The 26,933-nt window shown below is 45.5% G+C and overlaps 1 protein-coding gene across 8 annotated transcripts; it reads right to left on the minus strand.

Annotated features, from left to right (window-relative positions):
- Nucleotides 1-854: 854 nt before the first annotated feature.
- On the minus strand, nt 855-26,542 carry LOC112225395 (sentrin-specific protease 7). Of its 8 annotated transcripts, none has more exons than XM_024389334.2 (25): nt 26,356-26,542; nt 23,171-23,319; nt 22,684-22,841; nt 22,490-22,561; nt 21,722-21,837; nt 20,892-21,131; nt 20,701-20,768; nt 17,930-18,078; nt 17,385-17,784; nt 8,444-8,580; nt 6,750-6,881; nt 6,591-6,624; nt 6,212-6,319; nt 5,889-6,122; nt 5,359-5,768; nt 5,075-5,205; nt 4,813-4,929; nt 4,567-4,686; nt 4,391-4,483; nt 3,488-3,705; nt 2,971-3,026; nt 2,810-2,853; nt 2,641-2,709; nt 1,898-2,048; nt 855-1,647 (listed from the first exon to the last, which is right to left on the minus strand). In XM_024389334.2, the coding sequence occupies exons 3-25, from the start codon at nt 22,744-22,746 to the stop codon at nt 1,483-1,485; spliced, it is 3,327 nt and encodes a 1,108-aa protein (XP_024245102.1). In that variant the 5' UTR covers nt 22,747-22,841; nt 23,171-23,319; nt 26,356-26,542; the 3' UTR covers nt 855-1,482. The 8 variants fall into 8 exon arrangements, with proteins under 8 accessions (XP_024245102.1, XP_024245103.1, XP_024245104.1 ...); XM_024389335.2 differs by having other exon boundaries at nt 23,136-23,319; XM_024389336.2 differs by lacking the exon at nt 23,171-23,319 and having other exon boundaries at nt 22,699-22,841.
- Between the last annotated feature and the right edge of the window lie 391 nt (nt 26,543-26,933).

The raw sequence follows: 26,933 nt of genomic DNA on the forward strand, positions 1-26,933 counted from the left end.
GACTGAAAATATTTATCATGGGTTCTCAGATCCTCAAAAGGTTCTACAGCTGCACCATCGAGAGCATCCTGGTTGCATCACTGCCTGGTATGGCAAATGCTCGGCCTCTACAGAGGGTAGTGCGAACGGCCCAATACGTCACTGGGGCCAAGCTTCCTGCCATCCAAGACCCCTATACCAGGCGGTGCCAGAGGAAGGCTCTAAAAATTGTCAAAGACTCCAGCCACCCTAGTCATAGACTGTTCTCTCTGCTACCGCACGGCAAGCGGTACCGCAGTGCCAAGTCTAGGTCCAAGAGGCTTCTAAACATCTTCTACCCCCAACCCATAAGACTGCTGAACACCTAATCAAATGGCTACCCAGACTATTTGCATTGCCCCCCCCCCTCTCTTTCATACCACTGTCACTCTCTGTTGTCATCTAAGCAGTCACTTTAATAACTCTACTTACATGTACAAATTACCTCAACTAACCAGTGCCCCCTCTCATTGACTCTGCACCGGTATCCCCCTGTATATAGTCAAGTTATTGTTATTTTACTGCTGCTCTTTAATTACTTGTCACTTATTTCTTATTCTTATCCGTATTTTTTTAACAGCATTGTTGGTTAGGGGCTCTAAGGTCTACTCCTGTTGTATTGGGCGCATGTGACAAATAAAATGTGATTGGATTTGACACACACAAATCAGATCCACACAATGCTAATGGCTAGGGGTTGTTTCTGGACAGGGCTAGAGTCTCTTTCTAAAATCCTACCAAATCCCCCTGTATATTTGTGTTATAACTGGAGTGGCCTTCACCACACGGCTAAGTTGGTTGTGCCAGTAGATCACCTCCTGGGTAATGAATTGTAATTCCGACTACAAATGCATTTATTATATTTTATATTCAAAACAGGTTTTCATCAAAATGTACATTTTAAAACAAAATCCACATATAAAAATCAAACTGACATAACATTTACAATAGAATCACATGGGGGAGGGGGGGAATTCATCGTAAAACAGGTAAAAGAATAAAAGGGAGACCCTGTTGAATCTGATCTCTTGTGTTAAATGAGGCTATAGTGGTGGTATGTGGTTCTATCTAGAAGATGCAGTGGGGACAGACTCTTTAAAGGGGCATTCTACTGAAAGGGTAAAAAAATAACAGTTTTAACTGTTGAATTTCTGTGGAATGACCCTTTAATGCACCAACTTCAAACAAGAACCTGAGCTACAGCAACTCAACAGCTACTACAGCAAGTATTTTATATCCATCCTCAGTTGGATTTACGTCATTAAAACAACATCTGATGTTAGGGGCTAATTTCTTGTTGACATGATGAGACATCTGCATGTACTGTATGTTTGAACGGCCCTGCTGGCCGGTGAAACAACTACATACGCTTATTGTCTAAGAAATCATATTTCCATATCACTGGCTGAAATGTCAATTTCCTGTTTGCTCAGCATGAGCAGATTCCCAAGGTGGTTACCGTGCCTAACTGCCTACATTTCCCATGTTTCCTATACTACCCACCGTGCCCCTCTGGTGTCTGTACAGGTTTAGCACCAGGTCCCTGATTTCGTCTCGTTTCCTCCGCACCTGTTGCCGTGGGAACCAGTGTTCTAGGCGCAGGGGGAGCTCAAAGTGCACCACAGGGTCCTAAAGGGAGAAAGGTCAGGAGAGAGATACAAGGTGTCTGTAGGTATATGCCTGCATATGTGTTTGTGAGAATGTTCTCATAAGAGAAAAACATAAGTAACCTTGCCTGAGACTAGAAGACTCAAGCTTTAGCTCAGTTGGCTAACATGGTCTTGAGTTGTTCAGACACACCAGTTCAATACCCTACTGGTTACAGGTGGGAAGTGTGTGAATGCGTATGTATGTGTGTGTTCTCATTTCAGGTGCATACCTGCAGGAAACTCTCAACATATTGCAGCAGGTAGAGGCCGCAGTCACTGCTGTTGTCCTGTAGAGGGACTTTACAGTGGGAGCCTCTCATCTGCTCAGAACTGAACTCACGCACAGAGCCCCGACGCACCTCCCACTCTGACTGCAGATACCTGACAGAGACAGAGAGCGAGAACATTAAACACCCATAAGGAACACACTCACACACACACAAACCCCCCTTCCATTCTGTCTACAGATAACACCCACACCCACACAGGCATATATACACCCTTCCATTCTGTCGACAGATATTTAACACACACACCCACACAGGCATATATACACCCTTCCATTCTGTCTACAGATAACACCCACACCGGCATATATAAACCCTTCCATTCTGTCTACAGATAACACCCACACAGGCATATATACACCCTTCCATTTTGTCTACAGATAACACCCACACAGGCATATACACACCCTTCCATTCTGTCGACAGATATTTAACACACACACCCACACAGGCATATATACACCCTTCCATTCTGTCGACAGAGATAACACCCACACCCACACAGGCATATACACACCCTTCCATTCTGTCGACAGGTATTTCACACACACACCCACACAGGCATATACACACCCTTCCATTCTGTCTACAGATATTTAACACACACACACCCACACAGGCATAAACACACCCTTCCATTCTGTCGACAGATATTTAACACACACATGAAAAGTGAACACACTCACTCCCGTAAGAGTTTGAAGACACGCTCATGGAGGGAGAACTTGAGGGAGTCCATGATGAGAATGCAGGGTCTGAGAGAAGAGAAAAGCATTTCACAATTGCATATAAACATCCAGTTATGAGCTCTTTGTATGTGTGTGTGTGTGTGTGCGCGCGTGTCTTTCCACTCACCTTTTACAGACATTCTCTCTGTGGCAGGTCTTCTCAGTGCAGTCCTAGGGAGAAGAAGAATGACAGAAGGTAAGAAAGAGAAGAGGGAGAGAGACAGAAAACAATGAAAATATGAGAACTTGAGACCCAACATAAGAGCCCTAAAGACAGTTGTGTCTTACCGGAGGACCAGGAGGGGGCTGGAGTACTGAGTCACCCTGGACAACACTCTCTGAAACTAGAGAGAGGAAACATCAGCAGCATTATCCTCCTCATGTTCCATCCCAGGGTTTCAGTCGTTGTTACGGTCATGATGTATGTTATCGCAGCACAGTGACATAGAGAATGGACTGTGTCTTAGTCTCATAAAAACAGTAGATTAAAGCCTATTTAGTTCCAGAGTCATTCTCTGTTTCTGTCTGTGACTGGTGTTCTGATTGTTTTTGGATTACAAAAATCCAGAGCAGCTCTTAAACTATTTTCTCTCCTAAATGTTCTGGCTCCATCCTACCACAGCTCTAGTTTTTCATGCTGTGCCCAAATACAAAGAAAGAAGGTGCATTTATCTAGACTACCCAGAGTCATACTTCCTAAAGCAATGCAAATATTCACTCATGTTGAAATATTATGTACGTTTGATGGTTTCACCAAGGTCTAACGTCCTGAGAGAGACATGATGAGAATAGTTTAATCACATACCTGTAAGTGTCAGTTTGTCCTGGTTGTCAGTGTTGGTGGGACTAGGGGGAACATCAGTGACACCATTAAGCTTTTCAGACCCGGAGGCCTCCTCTTCAGCCTGGGCCTTGCCTGACTTCTCCCCCCCTGTTCCCCTCCGCGAGGCTGGGCTGCGCCACTCCTCACACTGGGGCTCCTCCAGGCCAGGGAAGCAGATCACCACCAGGTACCAGTGGGCTCTGTCATACAAGGAAGAAAGCACTATAAGTCACATGGGTTATTGATGCGTGTGTGTGTGTATGTGTGTACTTGTTTTCCTACATTATCAGGACCCCAAATGTCCTAAAAGGGTAGGAATTTGTTAAAATGCTATTTTAAGCTCAGGGGTTAGGTTTATGGTTTTGGGGGTTAAGGGTAGGGTTAGGGTTAAGGGTAGCGTTAAGGGTAGGGTTAGGGTTAAGGGTAGGGTTAAGGGTAGGGTTAAGGGTAGGATTAGGGTTAAGGGTAGGGTTAGGGTAGGGTTAGGGTAGGGTTAGGGTTAAGGGTAGGGTTAGGTAGGGTTAGGGTAGGGTTAGGGTTAAGGGTAGGGTTAGGTTTAGGGTAGGGTTAAGGGTAGGATTAGGGTTAAGGGTAGGGTTAAGGGTAGGGTTAGGGTTAAGGGTAGGGTTAGGTTTAGGGTAGGGTTAAGGGTAGGGTTAGGGTTAAGGTTAAGGGTAGGGTTAAGGGTAGGGTTAGGTTAAGGGTAGGGTTAAGGGTAGGGTTAGGTTTAGGGTAGGGTTAAGGTTAAGGGTAGGGTTAAGGGTAGGGTTAGGGTTAAGGGTAGGGTTAGGGTTAAGGGTAGGGTTAGGGTTAAGGAAAACAGGATGTGTAATAGTAAAAAAAAAAAAGAAGTTTTTAAATCAAAACTGCGTGTGTGTCACTCACTCCTGATTGACAGGCACAAACAGGAAGTCTTTCTTGAAGATGTCCACATGTCGTGTCCACGTCTTCACTCGCTGGTGCCGCCGCTGCTGTGCTCTGTAGACAGACAACACACACATGAAACATACACTGCAATACAAATGCATGAATGATAAACCAAAATACACACACACACTTACGAGATGCTGGTGCTGTCCTCACTTGCGTTGTCTCTGCGTGTGAGCTGCTTGTAGAAGAAACTACTGAAGACATGAGAGCGATCAGCCACATCCTGTGGAGCCCTCTCCAGGAGCAGATACCTGTTGAGACAGAGACATACAGGGGTTGAAACTGTCCTCCATTTTGGCCCAAACAGTTTTTTTTTGTGTACAGAGGAGGTCTCCGTTAGGGTAGATACTCCATGCAATCACTGATGTCACACTCACTTGAGGTAGAAATCGATGATGACATCATTCAGGAACTGGCCATTGTCAAGGCACTCCAGATCTTCTGTTGTCACGGTGATCCCTCCTTTGGAAGGCGGTGGAGGAAACTGGATCAACCTAAGAACAGGAGGATGAGAAAGAAGTGAAGCCATATATCTACACGTGTCTCTACAGGCAGTGTCTCCGTCTCAGGTCCTGGAGATTCATTGGGTGTGCAGGCTAACACACCTGTTCCCAAGACTCAACAAGTTGTGTAGCTTGCCTGCGTGTGGGGCCCTGGTGTGTGTACCGGGTCCAGTTGGAGCCAGGCTTGGGACCCAGGGACACAGAGTAGGAGCCTCTGGTTCTGTGGTGACACACTGTGTACACGGGTCTGGGCTGGACTGGACTCCCCTGGAGGGGTGACAAATGACAGAGGTAGTGTAATGGGTTACTTGTTGTCAATTTGATTATTAAACATTAGAGCTTAGGGTTTTGTTATGGTTGAGCTTATTGACATCAGTCACACACACATCCGCAGCCAAACACAGTCAAAGTACTACCAACCTCCCTCTGCTCCTCCTCCATCTGTGTATCTGTGTCTGGTAGCGTCTGGGACTCCCCTTCCACCTCTCTGTCCAGAGGGTCCAGCTCCAGCCCAGGTGTGTCTCTGTCCTGTTCTGGTTCTTGGTCCTGGTCTGGCTCTGTCCCAGGCTTGGCACTGTTATGGCCCAGTAGGGAGAGTAGCTGCGGGTCCAGTCCAGTTCTGCTGACCAGCACCAGACTGTCATCCAATGACAGGAGGGGACTGTGGAGGTCAACAACCCAGTTGGCAGGAGAGCTGCCACGGAGCCGTGTAGCGTCGACGTGCGGGGTGTTGTTGAGACAGATGATGTCGAGGATGGAGCGAAGGAGAGCCCCCTCCACCCCCTCCAGAGGGTCGCACAGAGTGAGCAAGAGAAAGGGACTGGCTTGACCTGTGAACACACACACATTCAAACAACACAATCAAACACATTTGCATTGCACATAGGCGTACACACTCTTGAGCAAACACCCACCCACACACACTTTGGTCCCACAAGGCAGGCTCTCACCAGTGGGTGGGTCTAAGGCCTGTTTGATTGACAGCTCACTCAGGTCTTCTTGGACAGCGGCTGCCTGGGTGTCTGACACGTAGAGGAGGAGGAGGGCGGGGGGCAGCTGCCCCCTCTCCCCCTCAACCTCCCACCCCAGCCCTCTCTCCTGTAGCTCCTCCCAGTCCCAGACGCTGTACCGCCACAGCTGACAGCGCTCCACGGTCACCATCACTTCTACCAGGCCCGAAGGCTCTGAAGACAGAGGGGAGAGAGAGAGGGGTCAACAACCTGGTCATCTAAACCTGGGGCTTATTCAGGAGACAAAGACCAGGAAAACTTACTATTCCATATACAGTAGTGATCAGGAGTCACAGGGGAAAGCACGTTAGCTCTCTGCAGACAGATTTCACCAGCAGAAAGGTGAAAAAGAGCACAAAAGCCCTGAGGGTCTGACACACACACACACAAAGACACACACATGTGCACTCAGCTGAAGATGAGGATGGTGTGCAGACAGACAGGAGGACCACAGCAGGATCTATTTCAAAACTGAGCTTTTATATAGCCACCACACGAGGGGCTAGCGACCACAGCCGGTCTCGTGCAGGTTGGACCAAGTAACAATGCCATTGTTCCAAAAGGATTAAAGGTTAAGGACCAGGACTGGATGGTAAAGGCTGTGGCGACAACACAAGACGAGATCCAGGGGTGCTGAATTACCTTGAATTGGTATGATGATTCTTTGGTTTGTGATCTGCAGAGGAGGAAAGAAAGGTCCACACGTCACATAAGCACTGCAAGAGCCGCTATGTATTGAATGTTTATTCTAGTATGTACTGCATCTTCTCCACAGTCGGAGCACAGTGTTCAGAGCATTACCCTGAGGTTCCCGCTGGCCTCCCCACGGACCCCCCCACAGTGCAGGGAAGAGAAGGGCAGGCCCATATTCTCAGAGTCCTCAGTGCTGGGGAAGGGGGCCACCCCAAATCCGGTCACCACCACAGGCACCAACTGAAACAAACACACACACAAACACTTTGATGAGTGACACACACACGTGCATGCAAGCACACAACAACCATGCTTTCTGATAACAAGGGCACAAGAGAATCCGGATAAACAAGGAGACATAGAAAGGGTTTGTGTGCGAGAGACTTAGTTAAATCAACAGATCGGTTTAACATACACTAGATATAGACAAAATTATGTGGACACCCCTTCAAATTAGTGGATTTGGCTATTTCGGCCACATGGGTTGATGACAGATGTATAAAATCGACCACACAGCCATGCAATCTCCATAGAGAAACATTGGCAGTAGAATGGCCTTACTGAAGACCTCAATGACTTTCAACGTGGCACAGTCATAGGATGCCACCTTCCCAACTAGTCAGTTCATCAAATTTCTGCTCTGCTAGAGTTGCCCAGCTCAACTGTAAGTGCTGTTATTGTGAAGTGGAAACGTCTAGGAGCAACAACGGCTCAGCCGCGAAGTGGTAGGCGCCATACTCTCACAGAACAGGGCCGACGAGTGCTGAAGCGCATAGTTCATAAAAATGGTCTGTTTTCAGTTGCCAGAAGAGTGGAAGCTGTTATAGCAGCAAAGGGAGGACCAACTCCATATTAATGCTCATTATTTTGGAATGAGATGTTCGACGAGCAGGTGTCCACATACTTTTGATAATGCAGTGTATGTGTGTTCATTTGTTTGTGGTGCAGCCGAGGGCATTTGGCTCATCCTCCTATGATTTGACCGACTACAGTACGTGGGAGCTACAGTATCCCCACACTGGCCTCTAAAGCCTGGCAGGCAGCGGGTGGTGGTTCTACCCCCTCGGGCCAGTCTAGTCACGCAACACCCTCCCTCACTAACACCACCTGCCTCTGTCCTCTGATCCCTCTGTGAACAGCCCTTTGTGACATCACCGTAATCTATACTCTCGAGTCGCTATCCACAATTTCCCCACCGTAGGGGAAAACACTGGGAGTTCTCACAAGGACAATAGGTGTATTTTATATAGCGCTTTTCATTCAAAATCTCAGTCGCCTTTAAACTAACAAAAAACCTAGACTGACGGCTATTTTTTTTTTTTTTTTACATGTTGCTCATGAGTGCATTTCACACTTTTCACACTTTTAGATTAGAATTGGATTGTAAGGCTCGTATGAATGTCCTGCTTAACATAACATTTGTGTCATGTCGCAAATCAACTGCATTATACTTTAAAAAAACACTTCAACCGGTAAAAATGCCCTTTGGCTAGCTTTGCTACCAGCCTATGTCAATGAGCGTTAGTGTAGAACATGGGGATGTGTGAAGCCTACTCCTCAGCCTGAAATGTCTGCACTGCTATCTTTTCACGTGGAGCTGACTGGTAAGACGCTTCAAGAGGGCGGTCACATGTTCTAGCAAGGCAGTGGTTCTGGTTTCGAGCATCGGTGTTAGCCGAACCAGGAGGAAGTGGTACTCACTAAGCAAGCAGCATGTTCCCTATTCTGCCCTCTGTGATGTCATCCATTGTGAGATTCCCCCTATTCCATCCTTTGTGATGTCAGAAGTTGTTTTTGCCCACCTGAGAGTGCATCTCTGCCACCATTTGTTCCTGAGAATGATTTCTCTGGGGCTTAGAATCACTAGCGCCAGTCTGTGGCCAAAGGACTGAACTGCGGGATGGGGTGACTACCTCCTCCTCATCACTGGAGAGAACAACTAGAAAACACACACACACAGACACAGACAGATTAAACCTGTTGCAGTGAAATACTATTACACTAGGCTTGGGCGGTATATCGTATACTGAGATATTTTGAAATAAAGAGCGTATGATTTTCAAAATTCTAATTTTGACTCACACAAAAATGCAATTCAATTCAGGTACATTTGTTACAGCTTGCACATGGCGCAAACGGAAGTTTCATGATGTGACCTCCCCAGTTGAGCAGCAAAGAGAGGTGATCAAGTTACAAGACAAATTCACAACTAATGTTTGCCAAGTAAATATCTTATAACTAGTATAAGTTAACGGTCTCCAGCTCAAGCTATGCATTTGACTTGCTAGCTATAGGTGGCTAGCTTATAAAATCAAAAGCTTCTTGGTTACAGCAGAGACTATCAACCCCCTCCTGGATCAAGTTCGAGTGTATTCCTTTGAGAACTTAATGAGCTGGGTTGTCTGTCCTTGCATTTAGTTTAATGTTCGCTTGCGCTTGTTAGCATTTACGTAGTGTCCGCTATGGGATTTCACAAGTACTTTATTAGCATACTTTTTATTTTTTACCTTTGCAAAGAAATAGCCACCCTTGTGTGCACTACTGGTAATACCGTATGGTACTGGAACGGTATGGACATCTGGATAACACCCAACCCTATATTACACACACACACGACTGTGGTGTAATGGACTATGAAACAAAGACAGGGACAGCAGTGATCCTTCTATGTTGGGGGGCAGTAACCATAGCAATGGAAAAGTGTTGTAGGCCACAGCAAGTGCAAGCTAACTAGCTAAATTGCCATACATGTTGAATGCTTTTCGACCTGTCCCCAAATTAATGTCATTGGTTCAGAGTTTGTTTTGATATTTTAACTTGGGTGTTGTGATCGCGTTTGGTGTGGGGGGGGGCAAAATAAAGTTATGCACGATAGCGGTTTGGGTTCCGTGTTACTCAGACATTCGCAATCACTAACAGACACCGAGGGGCTCAGGCTCGGCGCCCGAAGCAGAAAAAGACTACATTTAGCAATGGTCATCAAAATTGTTAAAAGGTTTTAAAACAATACTAATAAATGCAACAGGCAAAGAATGAAGATACTCTAAACTTTTTGCATTTTTAAAATCCATCAGTTATTGACTGAATTATGGACAAATAATGAATGGATTTCAGGGAATTCACTTTCCCTTGGTATCATGTACTTTTTAAATACTTTGTGTTAACAATAAAGATGATGTGCCTCAATTGCATAAATACACTAACATTAACATAGAGGTGGAACAGGGCTGAACCCACCTGCACAGTCTTCCCCACCTGCACCGTCTTCCCCACCTGCACCGTCTACCCCACCTGCACCGTCTACCCCACCTGCACCGTCTACCCCACCTGCACCGTCTTACCCCACCTGCACCGTCTTCCCCACCTGCACCGTCTTCCCCACCTGCACCGTCGTCCCCCACCTTCCCCACCTGCACCGTCTTCCCCACCTGCACCGTCTTCCCCACCTGCACCCACCTGCACCGTCGTCCCCACCTGCACCGTCTTCCCTACCTGCACAGTCTTCCCTACCTGCACAGTCTTCCCTACCTGCACCCACCTGCACCGTCTTCCCTACCTGCACAGTCTTCCCTACCTGCACAGTCTTCCCTACCTGCACCCACCCGCACCGTCGTCCCCACCTGCACAGTCTTCCCTACCTGCACCCACCTGCACCGTCTTCCCTACCTGCACCGTCTTCCCTACCTGCACCCACCTGCACCGTCTTCCCTACCTGCACCCACCTGCACCGTCGTCCCCTACCTGCAGTCGTCCCTTCCCTACCTGCACCGTCTTCCCCACCTGCACCATCTTCCCTACCTGCACCCACCCGCACCGTCGTCCCCCCACCTGCACAGTCTTCCCTACCTGCACCATCTTCCCTCCCCACCTGCACAGTCTTCCCTACCTGCACGGTCTTCCCTACCTGCACGGTCTTCCCCACCTGCACCATCTTCCCTACCTGCACCCACCTGCACCGTCGTCCCCACCTGCACCGTCGTCCCCACCTGCACCTTCCCCACCCCCACCTGCACCGTCGTCCCCACCTGCAACGTCGTCCCCACCTGCAACGTCATCCCCACCTGCAACGTCATCCCCACCTGCAACGTCATCCCCACCTGCAACGTCATCCCCACCTGCAACGTCATCCCCACCTGCACCCACCTGCTCCGTCTTCCCCACCTGCACCGTCTTCCATACCTGCACCCACCTGCTCCGTTTTTATTTATTTATTTATTTATTTTACCTTTATTTAACCAGGTATGCAAGTTGAGAACAAGTTCTCATTTACAATTGCGACCTGGTCAAGATAAAGCAAAGCAGTTCGACAGATACAACAACACAGAGGTACACATGGAGTAAAACAAACATACAGTCAATAATACAGTATAAACAAGTCTATATACAATGTGAGCAAATGAGGTGAGAAGGGAGGTAAAGGCAAAAAAGGCCATGGTGGCAAAGTAAATACAATATAGCAAGTAAAACACTGGAATGGTAGTTTTGCAATGGAAGAATGTGCAAAGTAGAAATAAAAATAATGGGGTGCAAAGGAGCAAAATAAATTAATTAATTAAATACAGTTGGGAAAGAGGTAGTTGTTTGGGCTAAATTATAGGTGGGCTATGTACAGGTGCAGTAATCTGTGAGCTGCTCTGACAGTTGGTGCTTAAAGCTAGTGAGGGAGATAAGTGTTTCCAGTTTCAGAGATTTTTGTAGTTCGTTTCAGTCATTGGCAGCAGAGAACTGGAAGGAGAGGCAGCCAAAGAAAGAATTGTTTTTGGGGGTGACTAGAGAGATATACCTGCTGGAGCGTGTGCTACAGGTGGGAGATGCTATGGTGACCAGCGAGCTGAGATAAGGGGGGACTTTACCTAGCAGGGTCTTGTAGATGACATGGAGCCAGTGGGTTTGGCGACGAGTATGAAGCGAGGGCCAGCCAACGAGAGCGTACAGGTCGCAATGGCGGGTAGTATATGGGGCTTTGGTGACAAAACGGATTGCACTGTGATAGACTGCATCCAATTTGTTGAGTAGGGTATTGGAGGCTATTTTGTAAATGACATCGCCAAAGTCGAGGATTGGTAGGATGGTCAGTTTTACAAGGGTATGTTTGGCAGCATGAGTGAAGGATGCTTTGTTGCGAAATAGGAAGCCAATTCTAGATTTAACTTTGGATTGGAGATGTTTGATATGGGTCTGGAAGGAGAGTTTACAGTCTAACCAGACACCTAAGTATTTGTAGTTGTCCACGTATTCTAAGTCAGAGCCGTCCAGAGTAGTGATGTTGGACAGGCGGGTAGGTGCAGGTAGCGATCGGTTGAAGAGCATGCATTTAGTTTTACTTGTATTTAAGAGCAATTGGAGGCCACGGAAGGAGAGTTGTATGGCATTGAAGCTTGCCTGGAGGGTTGTTAACACAGTGTCCAAAGAAGGGCCGGAAGTATACAGAATGGTGTCGTCTGCGTAGAGGTGGATCAGAGACTCACCAGCAGCAAGAGCGACCTCATTGATGTATACAGAGAAGAGAGTCGGTCCAAGAATTGAACCCTGTGGCACCCCATAGAGACTGCCAGAGGTCCGGACAGCAGACCCTCCGATTTGACACACTGAACTCTATCAGAGAAGTAGTTGGTGAACCAGGCGAGGCAATCATTTGAGAAACCAAGGCTGTCGAGTCTGCCGATGAGGATGTGGTGATTGACAGAGTCGAAAGTCTTGGCCAGATCAATGAATACGGCTGCACAGTAATGTTTCTTATCGATGGCGGTTAAGATATCGTTTAGGACCTTGAGCGTGGCTGAGGTGCACCCATGACCAGCTCTGAAACCAGATTGCATAGCAGAGAAGGTATGGTGAGATTCGAAATGGTCGGAAATCTGTTTGTTGACTTGGCTTTCGAAGACCTTAGAAAGGCACGGTAGGATAGATATAGGTCTGTAGCAGTTTGGGTCAAGAGTGTCCCCCCCTCTTCCGCAGCTGCTTTCCAATCTTTGGGAATCTCAGACGACACGAAAGAGAGGTTGAACAGGCTAGTAATAGGGGTGGCAACAATTTCAGCAGATAATTTTAGGAAGAAAGGGTCCAGATTGTCTAGCCCGGCTGATTTGTAGGGGTCCAGATTTTGCAGCTCTTTCAGAACATCAGCTGAATGGATTTGGGAGAAGGAGAAATGGGGAAGGCTTGGGCAAGTTGCTGTTGGGGGTGCAGTGCTGTTGACCGGGGTAGGAGTACCCAGGTGGAAAGCATGGCCAGCCGTAGAAAAATGCTTATTGAAATTCTCAATTATGGTGGATTTATCATTGGTGACAGTGTTTCCTATCTTCAGTGCAGTGGGCAGCTGGGAGGAGCTGTTCTTATTCTCCATGGACTTTACAGTGTCCCAGAACTTTTTTGAGTTAGTGTTGCAGGAAGCAAATTTCTGCTTGAAAAAGCTAGCCTTGGCTTTTCTAACTGCCTGTGTATAATGGTTTCTAGCTTCCCTGAACAGCTGCATATCACGGGGGCTGTTCGATGCTAATGCAGAACGCCATAGGATGTTTTTGTGTTGGTTAAGGGCAGTCAGGTCTGGGGAGAACCAAGGGCTATATCTGTTCCTGGTTCTAAATTTCTTGAATGGGGCATGTTTATTTAAGATGGTTAGGAAGGCATTTAAAAAAATATTCAGGCATCCTCTACTGACGGGATGAGATCAATATCCTTCCAGGATACCCCGGCCAGGTCGATTAGAAAGGCCTGCTCGCAGAAGTGTTTCAGGGAGCGTTTTACAGTGATGAGTGGAGGTCGTTTGACCGCTGACCCATTACAGATGCAGGCAATGAGGCAGTGATCGCTGAGATCTTGGTTGAAGACAGCAGAGGTGTATTTAGAGGGGAAGTTGGTTAGGATGATATCTATGAGGGTGCCCGTGTTTAAGGCTTTGGGGAGGTACCTGGTAGGTTCATTGATAATTTGTGTGAGATTGAGGGCATCAAGTTTAGATTGTAGGATGGCTGGGGTGTTAAGCATGTTCCAGTTTAGGTCGCCTAGCAGCACGAACTCTGAAGATAGATGGGGGGCAATCAGTTCACATATGGTGTCCAGAGCACAGCTGGGGGCAGAGGGTGGTCTATAGCAGGCGGCAACAGTGAGAGACTTGTTTTTACAGAGGTGGATTTTTAAAAGTAGAAGTTCAAATTGTTTGGGTACAGACCTGGATAGTAGGACAGAACTCTGCAGGCTATCTTTGCAGTAGATTGCAACACCGCCCCCTTTGGCAGTTCTATCTTGTCTGAAAATGTTGTAGTTTGGAATTAAAATTTCTGAATTTTTGGACTAGAGGCTCTACAGTGAAATAAGCCAATAAACACTAACCAGAACAGCAATGGACAAGACATATTGACATTAAGGAGAGGCATGCTTAGTCGAGTGATCAAAAGGGTCCAGTGAGTGGAGAGGTTGGTTGGTGATTTAGACAGCTAGCCAGGCCATCGGTAGCAAGCTAGCATAGGATGGAGGTCTGTAATTAGGCACCTCTTGCGTTCCGTCAGTAGATTAGTGGGGTTCCGTGTGGTAGAGGGGATTAATCCAAATCACACAACAACAACAAAAATAAAAACAATAGATATAGTTATAGAGACCCAAAAAGAAAACATAATAATAATAAAAATAAATAAATTGTCCGATTGTCTATTCAGATAGCAGCCGGTAAGACAGCTAACGGTTAGCAGGCCGCAGATGGGCGTTCAGGTAACGTCGCGACGGAGGAGCCAGCCGGATCTCCTTCGGGTAGATAACATCGGCAGTCCAGTTGTGAAGGCCCGGTGGGGCTCCGCGTAGGCAGCAAAACGGGTCCGGATAGGTGACTGCAGCCCAGGAGTGTTTGATGGAACTCAGGAGTGATTGACGGAGCTGGCTAGCTCCGGAATAATTGATGTTTGCTCCGGAATCGACGAAGGCCGATAGTCACACGGATAGCAGCTAGCTAGCTGTGAGATCCGGGTATGAATGTCCAGAAAGCAGTCGAAATCCAGGGACATGGAGAGAAAAATTGGTCCGGTATGTTCCGTTCCGAGCCGCGCCGTACAGAACTGGCGATAGATTTTCGAGCTAAAGGATAGCTGATGACCACAAACCGTGGTTAGCTGAATACTAACGATTTGCCAGTAAAGAAGCTAACTAGCTTCTGAACTAGCTTCTGATTAGCTTCTGGCTAGTTTCAGGCTAGCTTCTTGGAGGATTGCAGATTTGAGGTAAATAATACTTTTTTATAAATATAAATTGGTGAGGCGGGTTGCAGGAGAGTGTTTTGAAGATGAGTTGATGGAAAATAAAAATAAAATGTATGTGAAAAAAGTTGTAAATATATATATATATACAGGACACGACAAGACGAGGACAAAAGACGTCTGAACTGCTATGCCACCTTGGAATGAGAATCCGTCTTCCCTACCTGCACACACCTGCTCAGTCTTCCCCACCTGCACCCACCTGCTCCGTCTTCCCCACCTGCTCAGTCTTCCCCACCTGCTCAGTCTTCCCCACCTGCTCAGTCTTCCCCACCTGCACCCACCTGCTCCGTCTTCCCTACCTGCACCGTCTTCCCCACCTGCACCCACCTGCTCCGTCTTCCCCACCTGCACCCACCGTCTTCCCCACCTGCTCAGTCTTCCCCACCTGCACCCACCTGCTCCGTCTTCCCCACCTGCACCGTCTTCCCCACCTGCTCCATCTACCCCACCTGCACCCACCTGCTCTGTCCTCCCCACCTGCTCCGTCTTCCCTACCTGCTCAGTCTTCCCCACCTGCACCCACCTGCTCCGTCTTCCCCACCTGCTCCGTCTTCCCCACCTGCACCCACCTGCTCCGTCTTCCCCACCTGCACCCACCCACCCGCTCCATCTACCCTACCTGCACCGTCTTCCCTACCTGCTCAGTCTTCCCCACCTGCACCCACCTGCTCCGTCTTCCCCACCTCCCCACCTGCTCCGTCTTCCCCACCTGCTATGCCACCTTGGAATGAGAACCGTCTTCCCTACCTGCACCCACCTGCTCAGTCTTCCCCACCTGCACCCACCTGCTCCGTCTTCCCCACCTGCTCCGTCTTCCCCACCTGCACCCACCTGCTCCGTCTTCCCCACCTGCACCGTCTTCCATACCTGCACCCACCTGCTCCGTCTTCCCTACCTGCACCCACCTGCTCCGTCTTCCCCACCTGCTCAGTCTTCCCCACCTGCTCAGTCTTCCCCACCTGCTCAGTCTTCCCCACCTGCTCAGTCTTCCCCACCTGCTCAGTCTTCCCCACCTGCACCGTCTTCCCCACCTGCTGCACCGTCTTCCCCACCTGCACCCACCTGCTCCGTCTTCCCCACCTGCCCCACCTGCTCCGTCTTCCCCACCTGCACCCACCTGCTCCGTCTTCCCCACCTGCTCCGTCTTCCCTACCTGCTCAGTCTTCCCCACCTGCACCCACCTGCTCCGTCTTCCCCACCTGCTCCGTCTTCCCCACCTGCTCCGTCTTCCCCACCTGCACCGTCTTCCCCACCTGCACCGTCTTCCCTACCTGCACCGTCTTCCCTACCTGCACCGTCTTCCCTACCTGCACCGTCTTCCCTACCTGCACCGTCTTCCCTACCTGCACCCACCTGCTCAGTCTTCCCTACCTGCTCAGTCTTCCCCACCTGCACCCACCTGCTCCGTCTTCCCCCTGCACCCACCTGCACCCACCTGCTCCCAGTCTTCCCCACCTGCTCCGTCTCCCCACCTCCCCACCTGCTCCGTCTTCCCCACCTGCACCCACCTGCTCAGTCTTCCCCACCTGCACCGTCTTCCATACCTGCACCCACCTGCTCCGTCTTCCCTACCTGCACCCACCTGCTCCGTCTTCCCCACCTGCTCAGTCTTCCCCACCTGCTCAGTCTTCCCCACCTGCTCAGTCTTCCCCACCTGCACCCACCTGCTCCGTCTTCCCTACCTCCCCACCGTCTTCCCCACCTGCACCCACCTGCTCCGTCTTCCCCACCTGCACCCACCTGCTCCGTCTTCTTCCCCACCTGCACCCACCTGCTCCGTCTTCCCCACCTGCTGCACCGTCTTCCCTACCTGCTCAGTCTTCCCCACCTGCACCCACCTGCTCCGTCTTCCCCACCTGCACCCACCTGCACCGTCTTCCCCACCTGCTCCGTCTACCCTACCTGCACAGTCTTCCCTACCTGCACCGTCTTCCCTACCTGCACAGTCTTCCCTACCTGCACAGTCTTCCCTACCTGCACCCACCTGCTCAGTCTTCCCTACCTGCACCCACCTGCGCTGTCTAGCATCATTAATTACTGTTGTATAATTCAACAAGTGTGTCAATAGCAGGATAAGTTTCTAAACGGAGCGTTAAATCCCAGATTAAACTTTATCGTTCTTAGAGATGCAACGGAAAGACAATGTATTCCATTGAACTCATTTCAGCCATTGCCGGGGTGTCTGACAGGTCATTATAAAAACTGTCTGTGGTCGTAACGCTAACGAAAGGCACAAGCAAGAGTATGAAAGAGTCGCAGGAGTAAAATGAAAGCAATCAATCGAGTGAGATTTAATTGACAAGTGGATTTGACCCCTCAAACAGAGGAAATATAAGGTATACAGATGCTCAGGTGGGCAGGGCAAGCACGTTGTTACTACATAATGTAACCACTCCAGGAGGGGGAGGAATCTGTGTATTTCAATAAGAGAGATGGGGTGAAAGAAGCACACCAGGAGTGAAGGTATGCAGCATACAGTGTGCTCTATACTCACTGGGTTCAGCAGGGCTGGGTTTGGGCGACCTATCCTGACTGGAGGACAGGCAGAGCCTCAGGGTTCCTCTCCTCTCCTTTCCACAGCTGGGGTTAGAGGGGCTAACAACTTCCTCGTCTTCTCCCACAGTGACAACCATCAAGGTCCCGTCAAAGTCGGAGGGATCCACCTCTACCTCTATGGATGCTACATTGGTGTCTCTGCCCCCTGTCCCCTCCAGACAGAGCCGTTTTGGAAGCAGTCCTCCCACGCCTCTGGACTCCCCGGACAGGCGCAGCACGCTCTCCCTGGAGCGCCTGGAGGTGTCTGTGGTCAAGCTCTCCACCGCGCCATCCTTCATCCATCCATCCTTCACCTGTCCGTTACAGTAGAGCCCAGACTCCCTCCTACATCTCTCCCTCTGGAAACAGAGGGATAAAGGTTGCGTTAAGCTGGGGGCTGGTTGTCTAATGGTTTGGTTTCTAGCGTGCAGATTTTTGGCTTTAGCCTTAAAGTCAGACAACTTTAATGTCAGTATTAAGGTAACTTCTATCCAGAGATCCTACCTCAGCGCGTGTGGATTCACTTGAACCTGAATTGAACTTCCTGGTCCTGGTGGATTGTGGGTAACGCTTTTTCTGGTGCCTGTCCCCCTCAGTAAAGGTCACCTCCTCCAGAGGTACCCCAGACCTGCGCCTCCCTGACACACTACCCTCTGCAGAGTAAAGGGACGGTGATAAAGTTATCACACCAGATACAATAAACGTGTTCCTACTCTCCAGAAAGTAGGGCAGCAGATATGGAAAAACAAACGACCGTAACAGAGAATTAAATCAACGTTGCCTGTGTGTGTAAGAGAGGAAAGAAAGGTGCAGATTCAGCAGGTCTTTGTTTTACAGCTCTATAAAGTAAAGCGTTTGTTTATTTACAACAGGCTTGAATCCAGGAATACTGCAGAGCCTTTCCAATAAGGAGAACCCTCGGGGGGGGGCAGGACGGTAGGAGTGTGTGTGTGATCTTCACTGCATCTCTTGGGCCTCATAAGCATTGCATAAATGTAACACTTAATATCTGCGTGCCTCATTTCTGAAAAGACTGCGATCGCAGAAAAATATTGTGATTCCTAAATTTGGCGCACGCCATACATACATGCATGTTTCCCATTAGAAATCAAACCTGTCGTAAACTTGTGCGCGCGTGAACGAGCATTATAACTCCGCCTGAAAAAACACCCATCATTCACCTTTTATGGGGACAATAACGCCCTTATGTGCTGTATACTTTGGAAGTATTGGAATTAGGCCAAGACAGTATCTAAAGGGAATAGCAATGCAAGGCAAACTGATCAAATGTCTTTGGAGGTGTTGTCAGAACGTTTTCCTTTGTAGGGACATTTGCTGTATATGACCATTTCTGAAAGACAAAACAATTACAAATTGTTGTGGACCTGTAAACAGATTCCTCGAATGCAATAATGTTTTACTTTCACTTTTCCCCAAACCTAAATAAGCTGCACTGCCCGTGAATTCTGAAACGGTGTCCACTCTAAAAAAAATGTTAAACTACAGTAGGCCTAGTTACAGTGGTAACCTATACATCTCAATGCAAAATATCAACTGTCTGTTCACCGGTTAAATTTGACTGTGTTGTAAAACTACACTCCCTGTCGGATGCATAGAGCGTGATGTTACGATAGCATTTAACTTGGCTAGTTAAATAAAAACGTGAAGTTACGATAGCATTTAACTTGGCTAGTTAAATAAAAACGTGAAGTTACGATAGCATTTAACTTGGCTAGTTAAATAAAAACGTGAAGTTACGATAGCATTTAACTTGGCTAGTTAAATAAAAACGTGAAGTTACGATAGCATTTAACTTGGCTAGTTAAATAAAAACGTGAAGTTACGATAGCATTTAACTTGGCTAGTTAAATAAAAACGTGAAGTTACGATAGCATTTAACTTGGCTAGTTAAATAAAAACGTGAAGTTACGATAGCATTTAACTTGGCTAGTTAAATAAAAACGTGAAGTTACGATAGCATTTAACTTGGCTAGTTAAATAAAAACGTGAAGTTACGATAGCATTTAACTTGGCTAGTTAAATAAAAACGTGGTTACGATAGCATTTAACTTGGCTAGTTAAATAAAAACGTGAAGTTACGATAGCATTTAACTTGGCTAGTTAAATAAAAACGTGAAGTTACGATAGCATTTAACTTGGCTAGTTAAATAAAAAAATACGATAATTTAACTTGGCTAGTTAAATAAAAACGTGAAGTTACGATAGCATTTAACTTGGCTAGTTAAATAAAAACGTGAAGTTACGATAGCATTTAACTTGGCTAGTTAAATAAAAACGTGAAGTTACGATAGCATTTAACTTGCCTAGTTAAATAAAAACGTGAAGTTACGATAGCATTTAACTTGCCTAGTTAAATAAAAACGTGAAGTTACGATAGCATTTAACTTGCCTAGTTAAATAAAAACGTGAAGTTACGATAGCATTTAACTTGCCTAGTTAAATAAAAACGTGAAGTTACGATAGCATTTAACTTGCCTAGTTAAATAAAAACGTGAAGTTACGATAGCATTTAACTTGCCTAGTTAAATAAAAACGTGAAGTTACGATAGCATTTAAACTTGAAGTTACGATAGCATTTAACTTGCCTAGTTAAATAAAAACGTGAAGTTACGATAGCATTTAACTTGCCTAGTTAAATAAAAACGTGAAGTTACTATAGCATTTAACTTGCCTAGTTAAATAAAAACGTGAAGTTACTATAGCATTTAACTTGCCTAGTTAAATAAAAACGTGAAGTTACGAGAGCATTTAACTTGGCTAGTTAAATAAAAACGTGAAGTTACGAGAGCATTTAACTTGGCTAGTTAAATAAAAACGTGAAGTTACGAGAGCATTTAACTTGGCTAGTTAAATAAAAACGTGAAGTTACGAGAGCATTTAACTTGGCTAGTTAAATAAAAAGGTTCAATAAAAAATGATAATATCTAATAGGCCCAATTAAATGAGAGATGCTCACTGTACATGTGGCATCTTGTTATTATATTTAGCTAGGCTACCTGTTTTTGTTATAAATAAGAGTGCCATATATATTCCACATTTGCACAAGGATACTACTTTTGCCTTCTTGTAATGCAATACTTCAACCAGTAGAAACTGTGTACTCATGGTCTAAAGTTTGCGGGAAGATAAGCACATTCTCACGTCAAGTTCAGTTTGGAAAGGAATTGCAATTTTTGCGTGAAAACTGGCAGACATTTTTTTAGGGTATATTTTGTGCGTACGCAAATTTTATAAATGAGGCCCCTGGTCCTCACCGTTCTCCTCTCCTATTATGACTTCTTTCATCTCCTCTTCTTCCTCTGACCCCCCTCTATGGTGTGACCTAAACAAGAGAGAAAGAAGGAAAGAAAGTCAGAAGCCACCCAAACAAAATTCTACTGTCTGTGTTTTAACTCTTGATCGCTCACTGGCATCCTAAATTCAGCAACATTTAACCCGGCATTACCTCGTCTCCTTGCGGGTCGAGGTGGGTGTGTCGTGGTCATGGGGTCTCTTTCTGTATTGGGGGTCATCTCTCCGATCATCCCCCCCCTCTCTGCTGCTCGGAGACACCCTCTGCCTACTCCCCACCCACGACTCTCTCTTTGTCTCTCCATTGTCAGTCATCAGGCCACGCCTTTTCTTGTCCAGGTAGGCCAGCCCCTGTTCAGTCTTTAAAACGTCCGTGAGGACCAACTGGACCTGCCTGATGAAGGAAGGAACAGAACCAGTCAGAACCTTTACAGCCCTACGACCATTCTGTGTCATCGTGACCTGATATGACATTCCGGATTATATGATAACCATTCTGACCATGTACATGTTAGTTAACCAATAGGGAAACTGTCTTAGGCTATAGGGGGGAGGGGCAGACAGGTGGAATGGGGTTGATAGGCCCAGGCAGTGTGTCTGTGTGGTAAAGATATAGCTACAGCAGCAGTGCTTATCTCTACAGTACCAGTAATGGTGGTGTACCCGGAGCATGTAAGCTACCTTTGAGAATAATACTTAGGGGAAGAGCCCCATCTGTGGAACGTTTGGAAAACTGCACCCAATGACAAAGTGGCTTAATTCTACTTTACCGTGCAAAGGCTCCCAATTAGTTCACAGATAGTAACATGAATTCAAATGTATACTTTGGCAGTAAAAGAGTAAGACAAAGGCTGTGTCTTACTAAGTGACCGTGTTATAGAGTAAAATCATCTATGAACCTACAACAATCTAACCAGACTATGTATGTATGCTTGCTTCCGAACATAACTTTCCATCTGTGGCTCCATAAATGCTGCTCCTCACCTGTCCATTGCCGCTTGGGCTAAAGCCACCTGGCCATGATCCAAAGAGATGGATCCATTCTGCTGACGGGAATCTTGGAGTTTGATTCTGTCTCCAGCAATCTGGGACCAATGAATCTGTTGGAGAAAGAGAAGCAGGAGGAAAGTTACTGACCCACTGCCCTGACCACAATATTAAAACCTCAGGGAAAAAGGTTAAAGGTTAAATCTGTCATTTCATTTATTTTCAGTCATTTTAATGTTGTGTGTGAAGGAGATGACTTTCTCACCTTCTGTCCCTAAGGTCTTTCAGGTATAATTGTGTTTCTTACTAAATGTTTGACCCCATAAGCCCTACCTAGTGTGCCCTACTTAGGCTAGGCGATCTGAACGAGTGTGCTCGCATTCTCCCTTAAAAGACCGTTGATTGAAAAGTCGCAATAGTACCGTAGCCAGTATACACTCCCTCAGAAGTCTGAATTAATCTAACATCTTAGCAATTCGCAAATTTTACATCTAACTAAGATGTTTGGTGCAGTATTTCTCAACTGAAGAAATGTACATGAAAGCGATTCGTCTCTCGTTGAATGACGACAAACACTTCATTAAAGAATCCCTACTGTTGACCAATCACAGACAAAACGGCGTAGACTTTGGCTACCGACTTCGGCTTGCGCCAAGAAAAAAATACAGTGTGCACGAAAACCCTTGCCGAAAACCAAAACAAACAGAAACGTTACAAAATGCGGACACCTTAAGAGAAATGTTACCCAAAGAGAATAACATCTACCTGTGCCTCTTCATTCCCACATCCCAACTCTGAAGAAAGGAGGGTCTTAGGGATTTTGAGTGGACTTCCCATCTAAAAAGCAGAAAGGGGTACTGTTACTATGCTCACTATTATTGATTATAGTTCTTGCATACTGACTGAGAAAAAGACTAGGAATCCCAATGAATGAACATAACCAGGCAGGCCAGACATACTTGAGCGTTATCCACCTTGTCAACAGCCAGTGAAATGGTTAGAGCTCTCCTGTGGTCCATCATGACCAAGCTATGGCCCTTTAGGGCTTGATGGACACTCCTTCTCCAGAGCCTCCTGTCACCAACCAAGGCAGCGATGGCGATGCAGCAAGCAAGATCTGCAGCAGACACACATGGTATACATTCACTTTCATATCTGTCAGTTTAAATGTGCATAATCACCCATACCTTGGGGATGTATGTTGTTAAATACAGTATCAGGTGCGTGCAAGTGTGATTATTTTTAGTTTGTACTTAATGTGTAATGCTTTTGCCATGACAAATACAAGCATTGTTTATAAACTTGCAATAGCAGTTAGTAAGCAACTACAGGTTCATTATGGGTACATGTTCTGTATCTCTCAATCCACAAGAACAGCAGCATCTTGGTCAGTGTGGTGCATATATTTTACTGCATGCTATAGTCCATGGGCCAGGTCGGGCTCACTTGGGATGACGATGTCTCAGTGATTTTCTTGAAGGTCTATGTCCCTAGAGTTGTGCGATAGCGGTGCTGCTAAGGCAGCTTTCTCGGTGTTACCACGATTTCTTTCATCACTCCATCCCATTCATTTTTCACCATAGGGATTTTACCAACTGAAAAACAATGTCAGTATTCTTCAAGTTATTGCTCACTTATACACATCCATCAGACACATTTTCGGGAGGTTAGGTATAAATGGCTTTAAAATGGAAACCCTGACACATTTTAAACTTTGTTTGACAAGTGGATCTGAAAGGTCATGAAATTACCTTTCAAATTGTATATAATATAACCAACTTTGAAAGTACCACCAACAACAATTGTTTAAAAATTGCCCTGATTGCACAATTGACATTAGAATGTTGGAAGCTTAGCCTTAGAATTTCATGTCTTGGGGCAGCTATGGTTTTGGATTCTAACGTCGGTCATAGAAGCACCAAATTTCACACACAGTGAGAAAAGGGTTTCAAAACCATTTGTAGATACAGGGCCATCACAGGATTCACGCATTAACCCCACAGAAACCTTTTTCCAAAATGGCACCAAACGACTCAATGGGGTCTTATTGGATCGATTTTGCATGACCATACCTGTATGAAACAATTGTAGTACTCCCAATAATATCTTAAAATGGTCATAATGATGTAGAATACACAACCAAAGGAGCCAAGCGTGTCATATATACAGAGATGTTCAATTATTCACAGAACCGTGGTAAGAATGTGCCCAAAAAGGTGTCAGAATCACTGATGTCTGAAGATGTTTAAATTCTTAATTGCAATATTTAATCTTCAAACATTTAAAATGGATTTATACTTGTAAATATTCATGAATGTGGGCTGACTAAAAGGATATACAGTGTTATGCTATTAAACTATTTTCATTACTATAAACCTGCCCAGGATATTCCATGTAGTAAAATCCAATGTTGGTCCTGTTGAGGCCAGTTATATTAATTGATACTTTTAGTTTTCTAATAACAGACCAACCTGCTACGGCCCCATAGTAAAAATACATCTTAAAGGGATAATCCACCCCCCTGAAATAAAAATCATGAAATGTTCCCCATGATTTAAGTTCTAAGTCTGTGAAATCACAAATCGTGCAAGAACGCGTCATAGCCACATGGTTCTTGTCACTGGAGATAGGGGATAACACACCATCACATTTCATGGCACTCTTAAACAATGACCTACAATCCAACTCGACAAATCAGCAAATAGATGGTATGGGAATACTTGTCTAGAACACATCCATCCGTTTATATCATCATGACAAAGTATATATTTCGCTTAGATGTGCTCAATCTAGTGTAACAAATTATTCAACTCAGTTTCTCCTTCAAGTACCATCGCGCAATGCAACCTGTGTGTCTGTGGGTAAGGAACCCTGTTACCATAGCAACATACTTCGCACCTGCTCTGGGCAGCAGAGCTGCAATTTGAACTTTGTGAGAGACTCCTAAATTAATGGGTGCAGTTTGTTTAGGCGATTTTACAGCTACCCATCTATTTCACATGCTGATATTATTGTGTGGATGTACATTTGCTAGCTAGCTAAATATTGCAATTAAAGTCCCCATGCAGTCTTTGTAATGGATTGTTTCAAATCATCACTGTAGGTCTAACAAATCATTGTGTTTATTTAATGAAAATAACTATATTTTTTCTCAATTATATCTCCAAGCCTCCTTTGGCCCTGGAAATGCTCAGGCTGATCATACGGGCGTTAGGAAACAAATAAGATATTTACATACACAGCCCTGATTGGCTGATAGGATGCTCTAGAGCACACCTGCTTACCCAGATTAACAGTCATTGGTCGATTATAATCAGATCACATTGTGATGTCATGTTGGCCAAAAGTTCCATCCCACCTGAACAGACTGTCATTTTTTCTTCTAAATAGCCCTTACACAAAAACTGCATTATAAAAAATGTCACAATTTCCAAGGGTTATTTCGACCTCTGTGTGGAAATATATAAAAATAAACAACAAAATCACATTAACTGCACTGCCCCTTTAAGCATTGAAATGTTAAGAAATCAGTGACCAGCTTGTTGGGCACATTCTTCCCCCAGTTCTGTGAACCATTTAACATATTTATATAGCTGGCACAATTGGCTCATTTGGTTGTGTATTCTACATCCCTATGACCATTTTAATATATTATTGGGCATACTACAATTATGTTTCCCCCCATTGAGTTGTTTGGCTGCCATATTGAAAAAAGGCTTCAGTGGAGTTAATGTGTGAATCCTGTGATGGTCCTGTATCTACACATGTTTTTAAAACCCTGTTCTGTGTGTTTGCAATTTAATGCTTCTATCACCAAAGTTACAATCCAAAACCATAGCTGCCCCACTATATGGAATTATATGTCTAAGCTTCCAACGTTCCAATTTCAAGGGTATTGTTTTCACGATATCAGTATTGTGATACTAGGAAGTAAGGAAGCAAAACATTAAGTAGACTTCATTTCTTAAGGAAAACATTCCTAATGTTGGAAAAAACAGCCTTATGTTGTCACCCAGAGTCACATTTGAAGTTGTTTATATGTATACCACTTAAAAGGTCATTTCATGACCACCCAAATGTATCAGGGTTTACTTTTTTAAGCATGAGCATTACAAAATGTGGATGGATAGCTGTGAATAGAAGTTTACTAATGATATGACTAAAGGGTAACGTTATAGGTGAGCAATAACTGGTTCTATACTGACATTGGAATTTTACGATATGGCGAACAATGGTAAAAATGAATGGATGGAGGGATGAAAAGAGTGATAACACGGAGAAAGCTGCCATTAGAGATCGTCACCCCAAGAGTAAGCCCGACGGCCCTCATTTGGGGGTCTGGCCCGTGTCATGGACTACTATGCTAGCAATCACTGGCTAGTCCTCAGGTCGCTATTGGTTGCATTTCGCTAACGTTAAATATTGCTCGTATAATGGTTATCTTCATGTGTGCCATTTGTTATTCTAGAATATCATTCAACTATGCACAGTCACGCTAGCTAACAAAACCTGGCAACAAGCTGCCTGTAACTTCAGAGACATTTGGTGTAGGCGAGTCTTAGCTAGCATCTATGAATAGGCTAACGTTAGCTAGCTAGCAGATAACTTTTGTCCCCAGTTCTCATACTTACTCGGTAATACAGTGAGTTAGTGCAACATACACACGCGTGACCAAAGAACGAGGAGACGGGAAATGTACACAGCTACTGCACTCTCCAAATCATCTTGCTGATTATTTGCAACGCCCATAAAATCATAAATACACGTTGTTGGCAAAGGTTGCCGTTGTTTTCAAGCTTTTCCTGGTTCAGAAGAACATCCTGTTGTTTCCGGAAGTGAACAATCTAGCTATATGAGACCATAGAATGAGAATGTTATTTGCATCCATGTCTATGTTTTATGGCTTTATTATTTGGTTAGAAATTGACATTTATATGATATTAAATATGAAATACATTGAATGATTCCATTGAATATACCTTCATAGTATCAAATTACTTGGTATGTAGGCTACTCATGGTCCACATAACATTTTTCATTTAATGTTGCAGAGATGTAAGAAATGTTTTAATGATTCATTGCACTTCTTGATAACGTTCATCAGATACTTTAATATCTAATTGCTCATAATTTACACTCTGAGAAGTTATATGCACACAAAACAAAATACACTTTTCAAATATTACTGTTAAAATGTATTTTGCATTTT

The sequence above is a fragment of the Oncorhynchus tshawytscha genome, linkage group LG26 (genome assembly GCF_018296145.1).
Source record: "Oncorhynchus tshawytscha isolate Ot180627B linkage group LG26, Otsh_v2.0, whole genome shotgun sequence".
NCBI classification, from domain to species: Eukaryota; Metazoa; Chordata; class Actinopteri; order Salmoniformes; family Salmonidae; genus Oncorhynchus; species Oncorhynchus tshawytscha.

Excerpts from the sequence above, each read along its gene's own strand:
- LOC112225395 (XM_024389333.2), bottom strand. The coding sequence starts at position 22,746 with ATGATGGACCACAGGAGAGCTCTAACCATTTCACTGGCTGTTGACAAG. Across the intron at positions 6,625-6,749 it reads AGGCCAGCGGGAACCTCAGG|ATCACAAACCAAAGAATCAT; the intron begins GTAATGCTCTGA and ends CCTCCTCTGCAG. Across the intron at positions 5,769-5,888 it reads GGCCTTAGACCCACCCACTG|GTCAAGCCAGTCCCTTTCTC; the intron begins GTGAGAGCCTGC and ends GTGTGTTCACAG.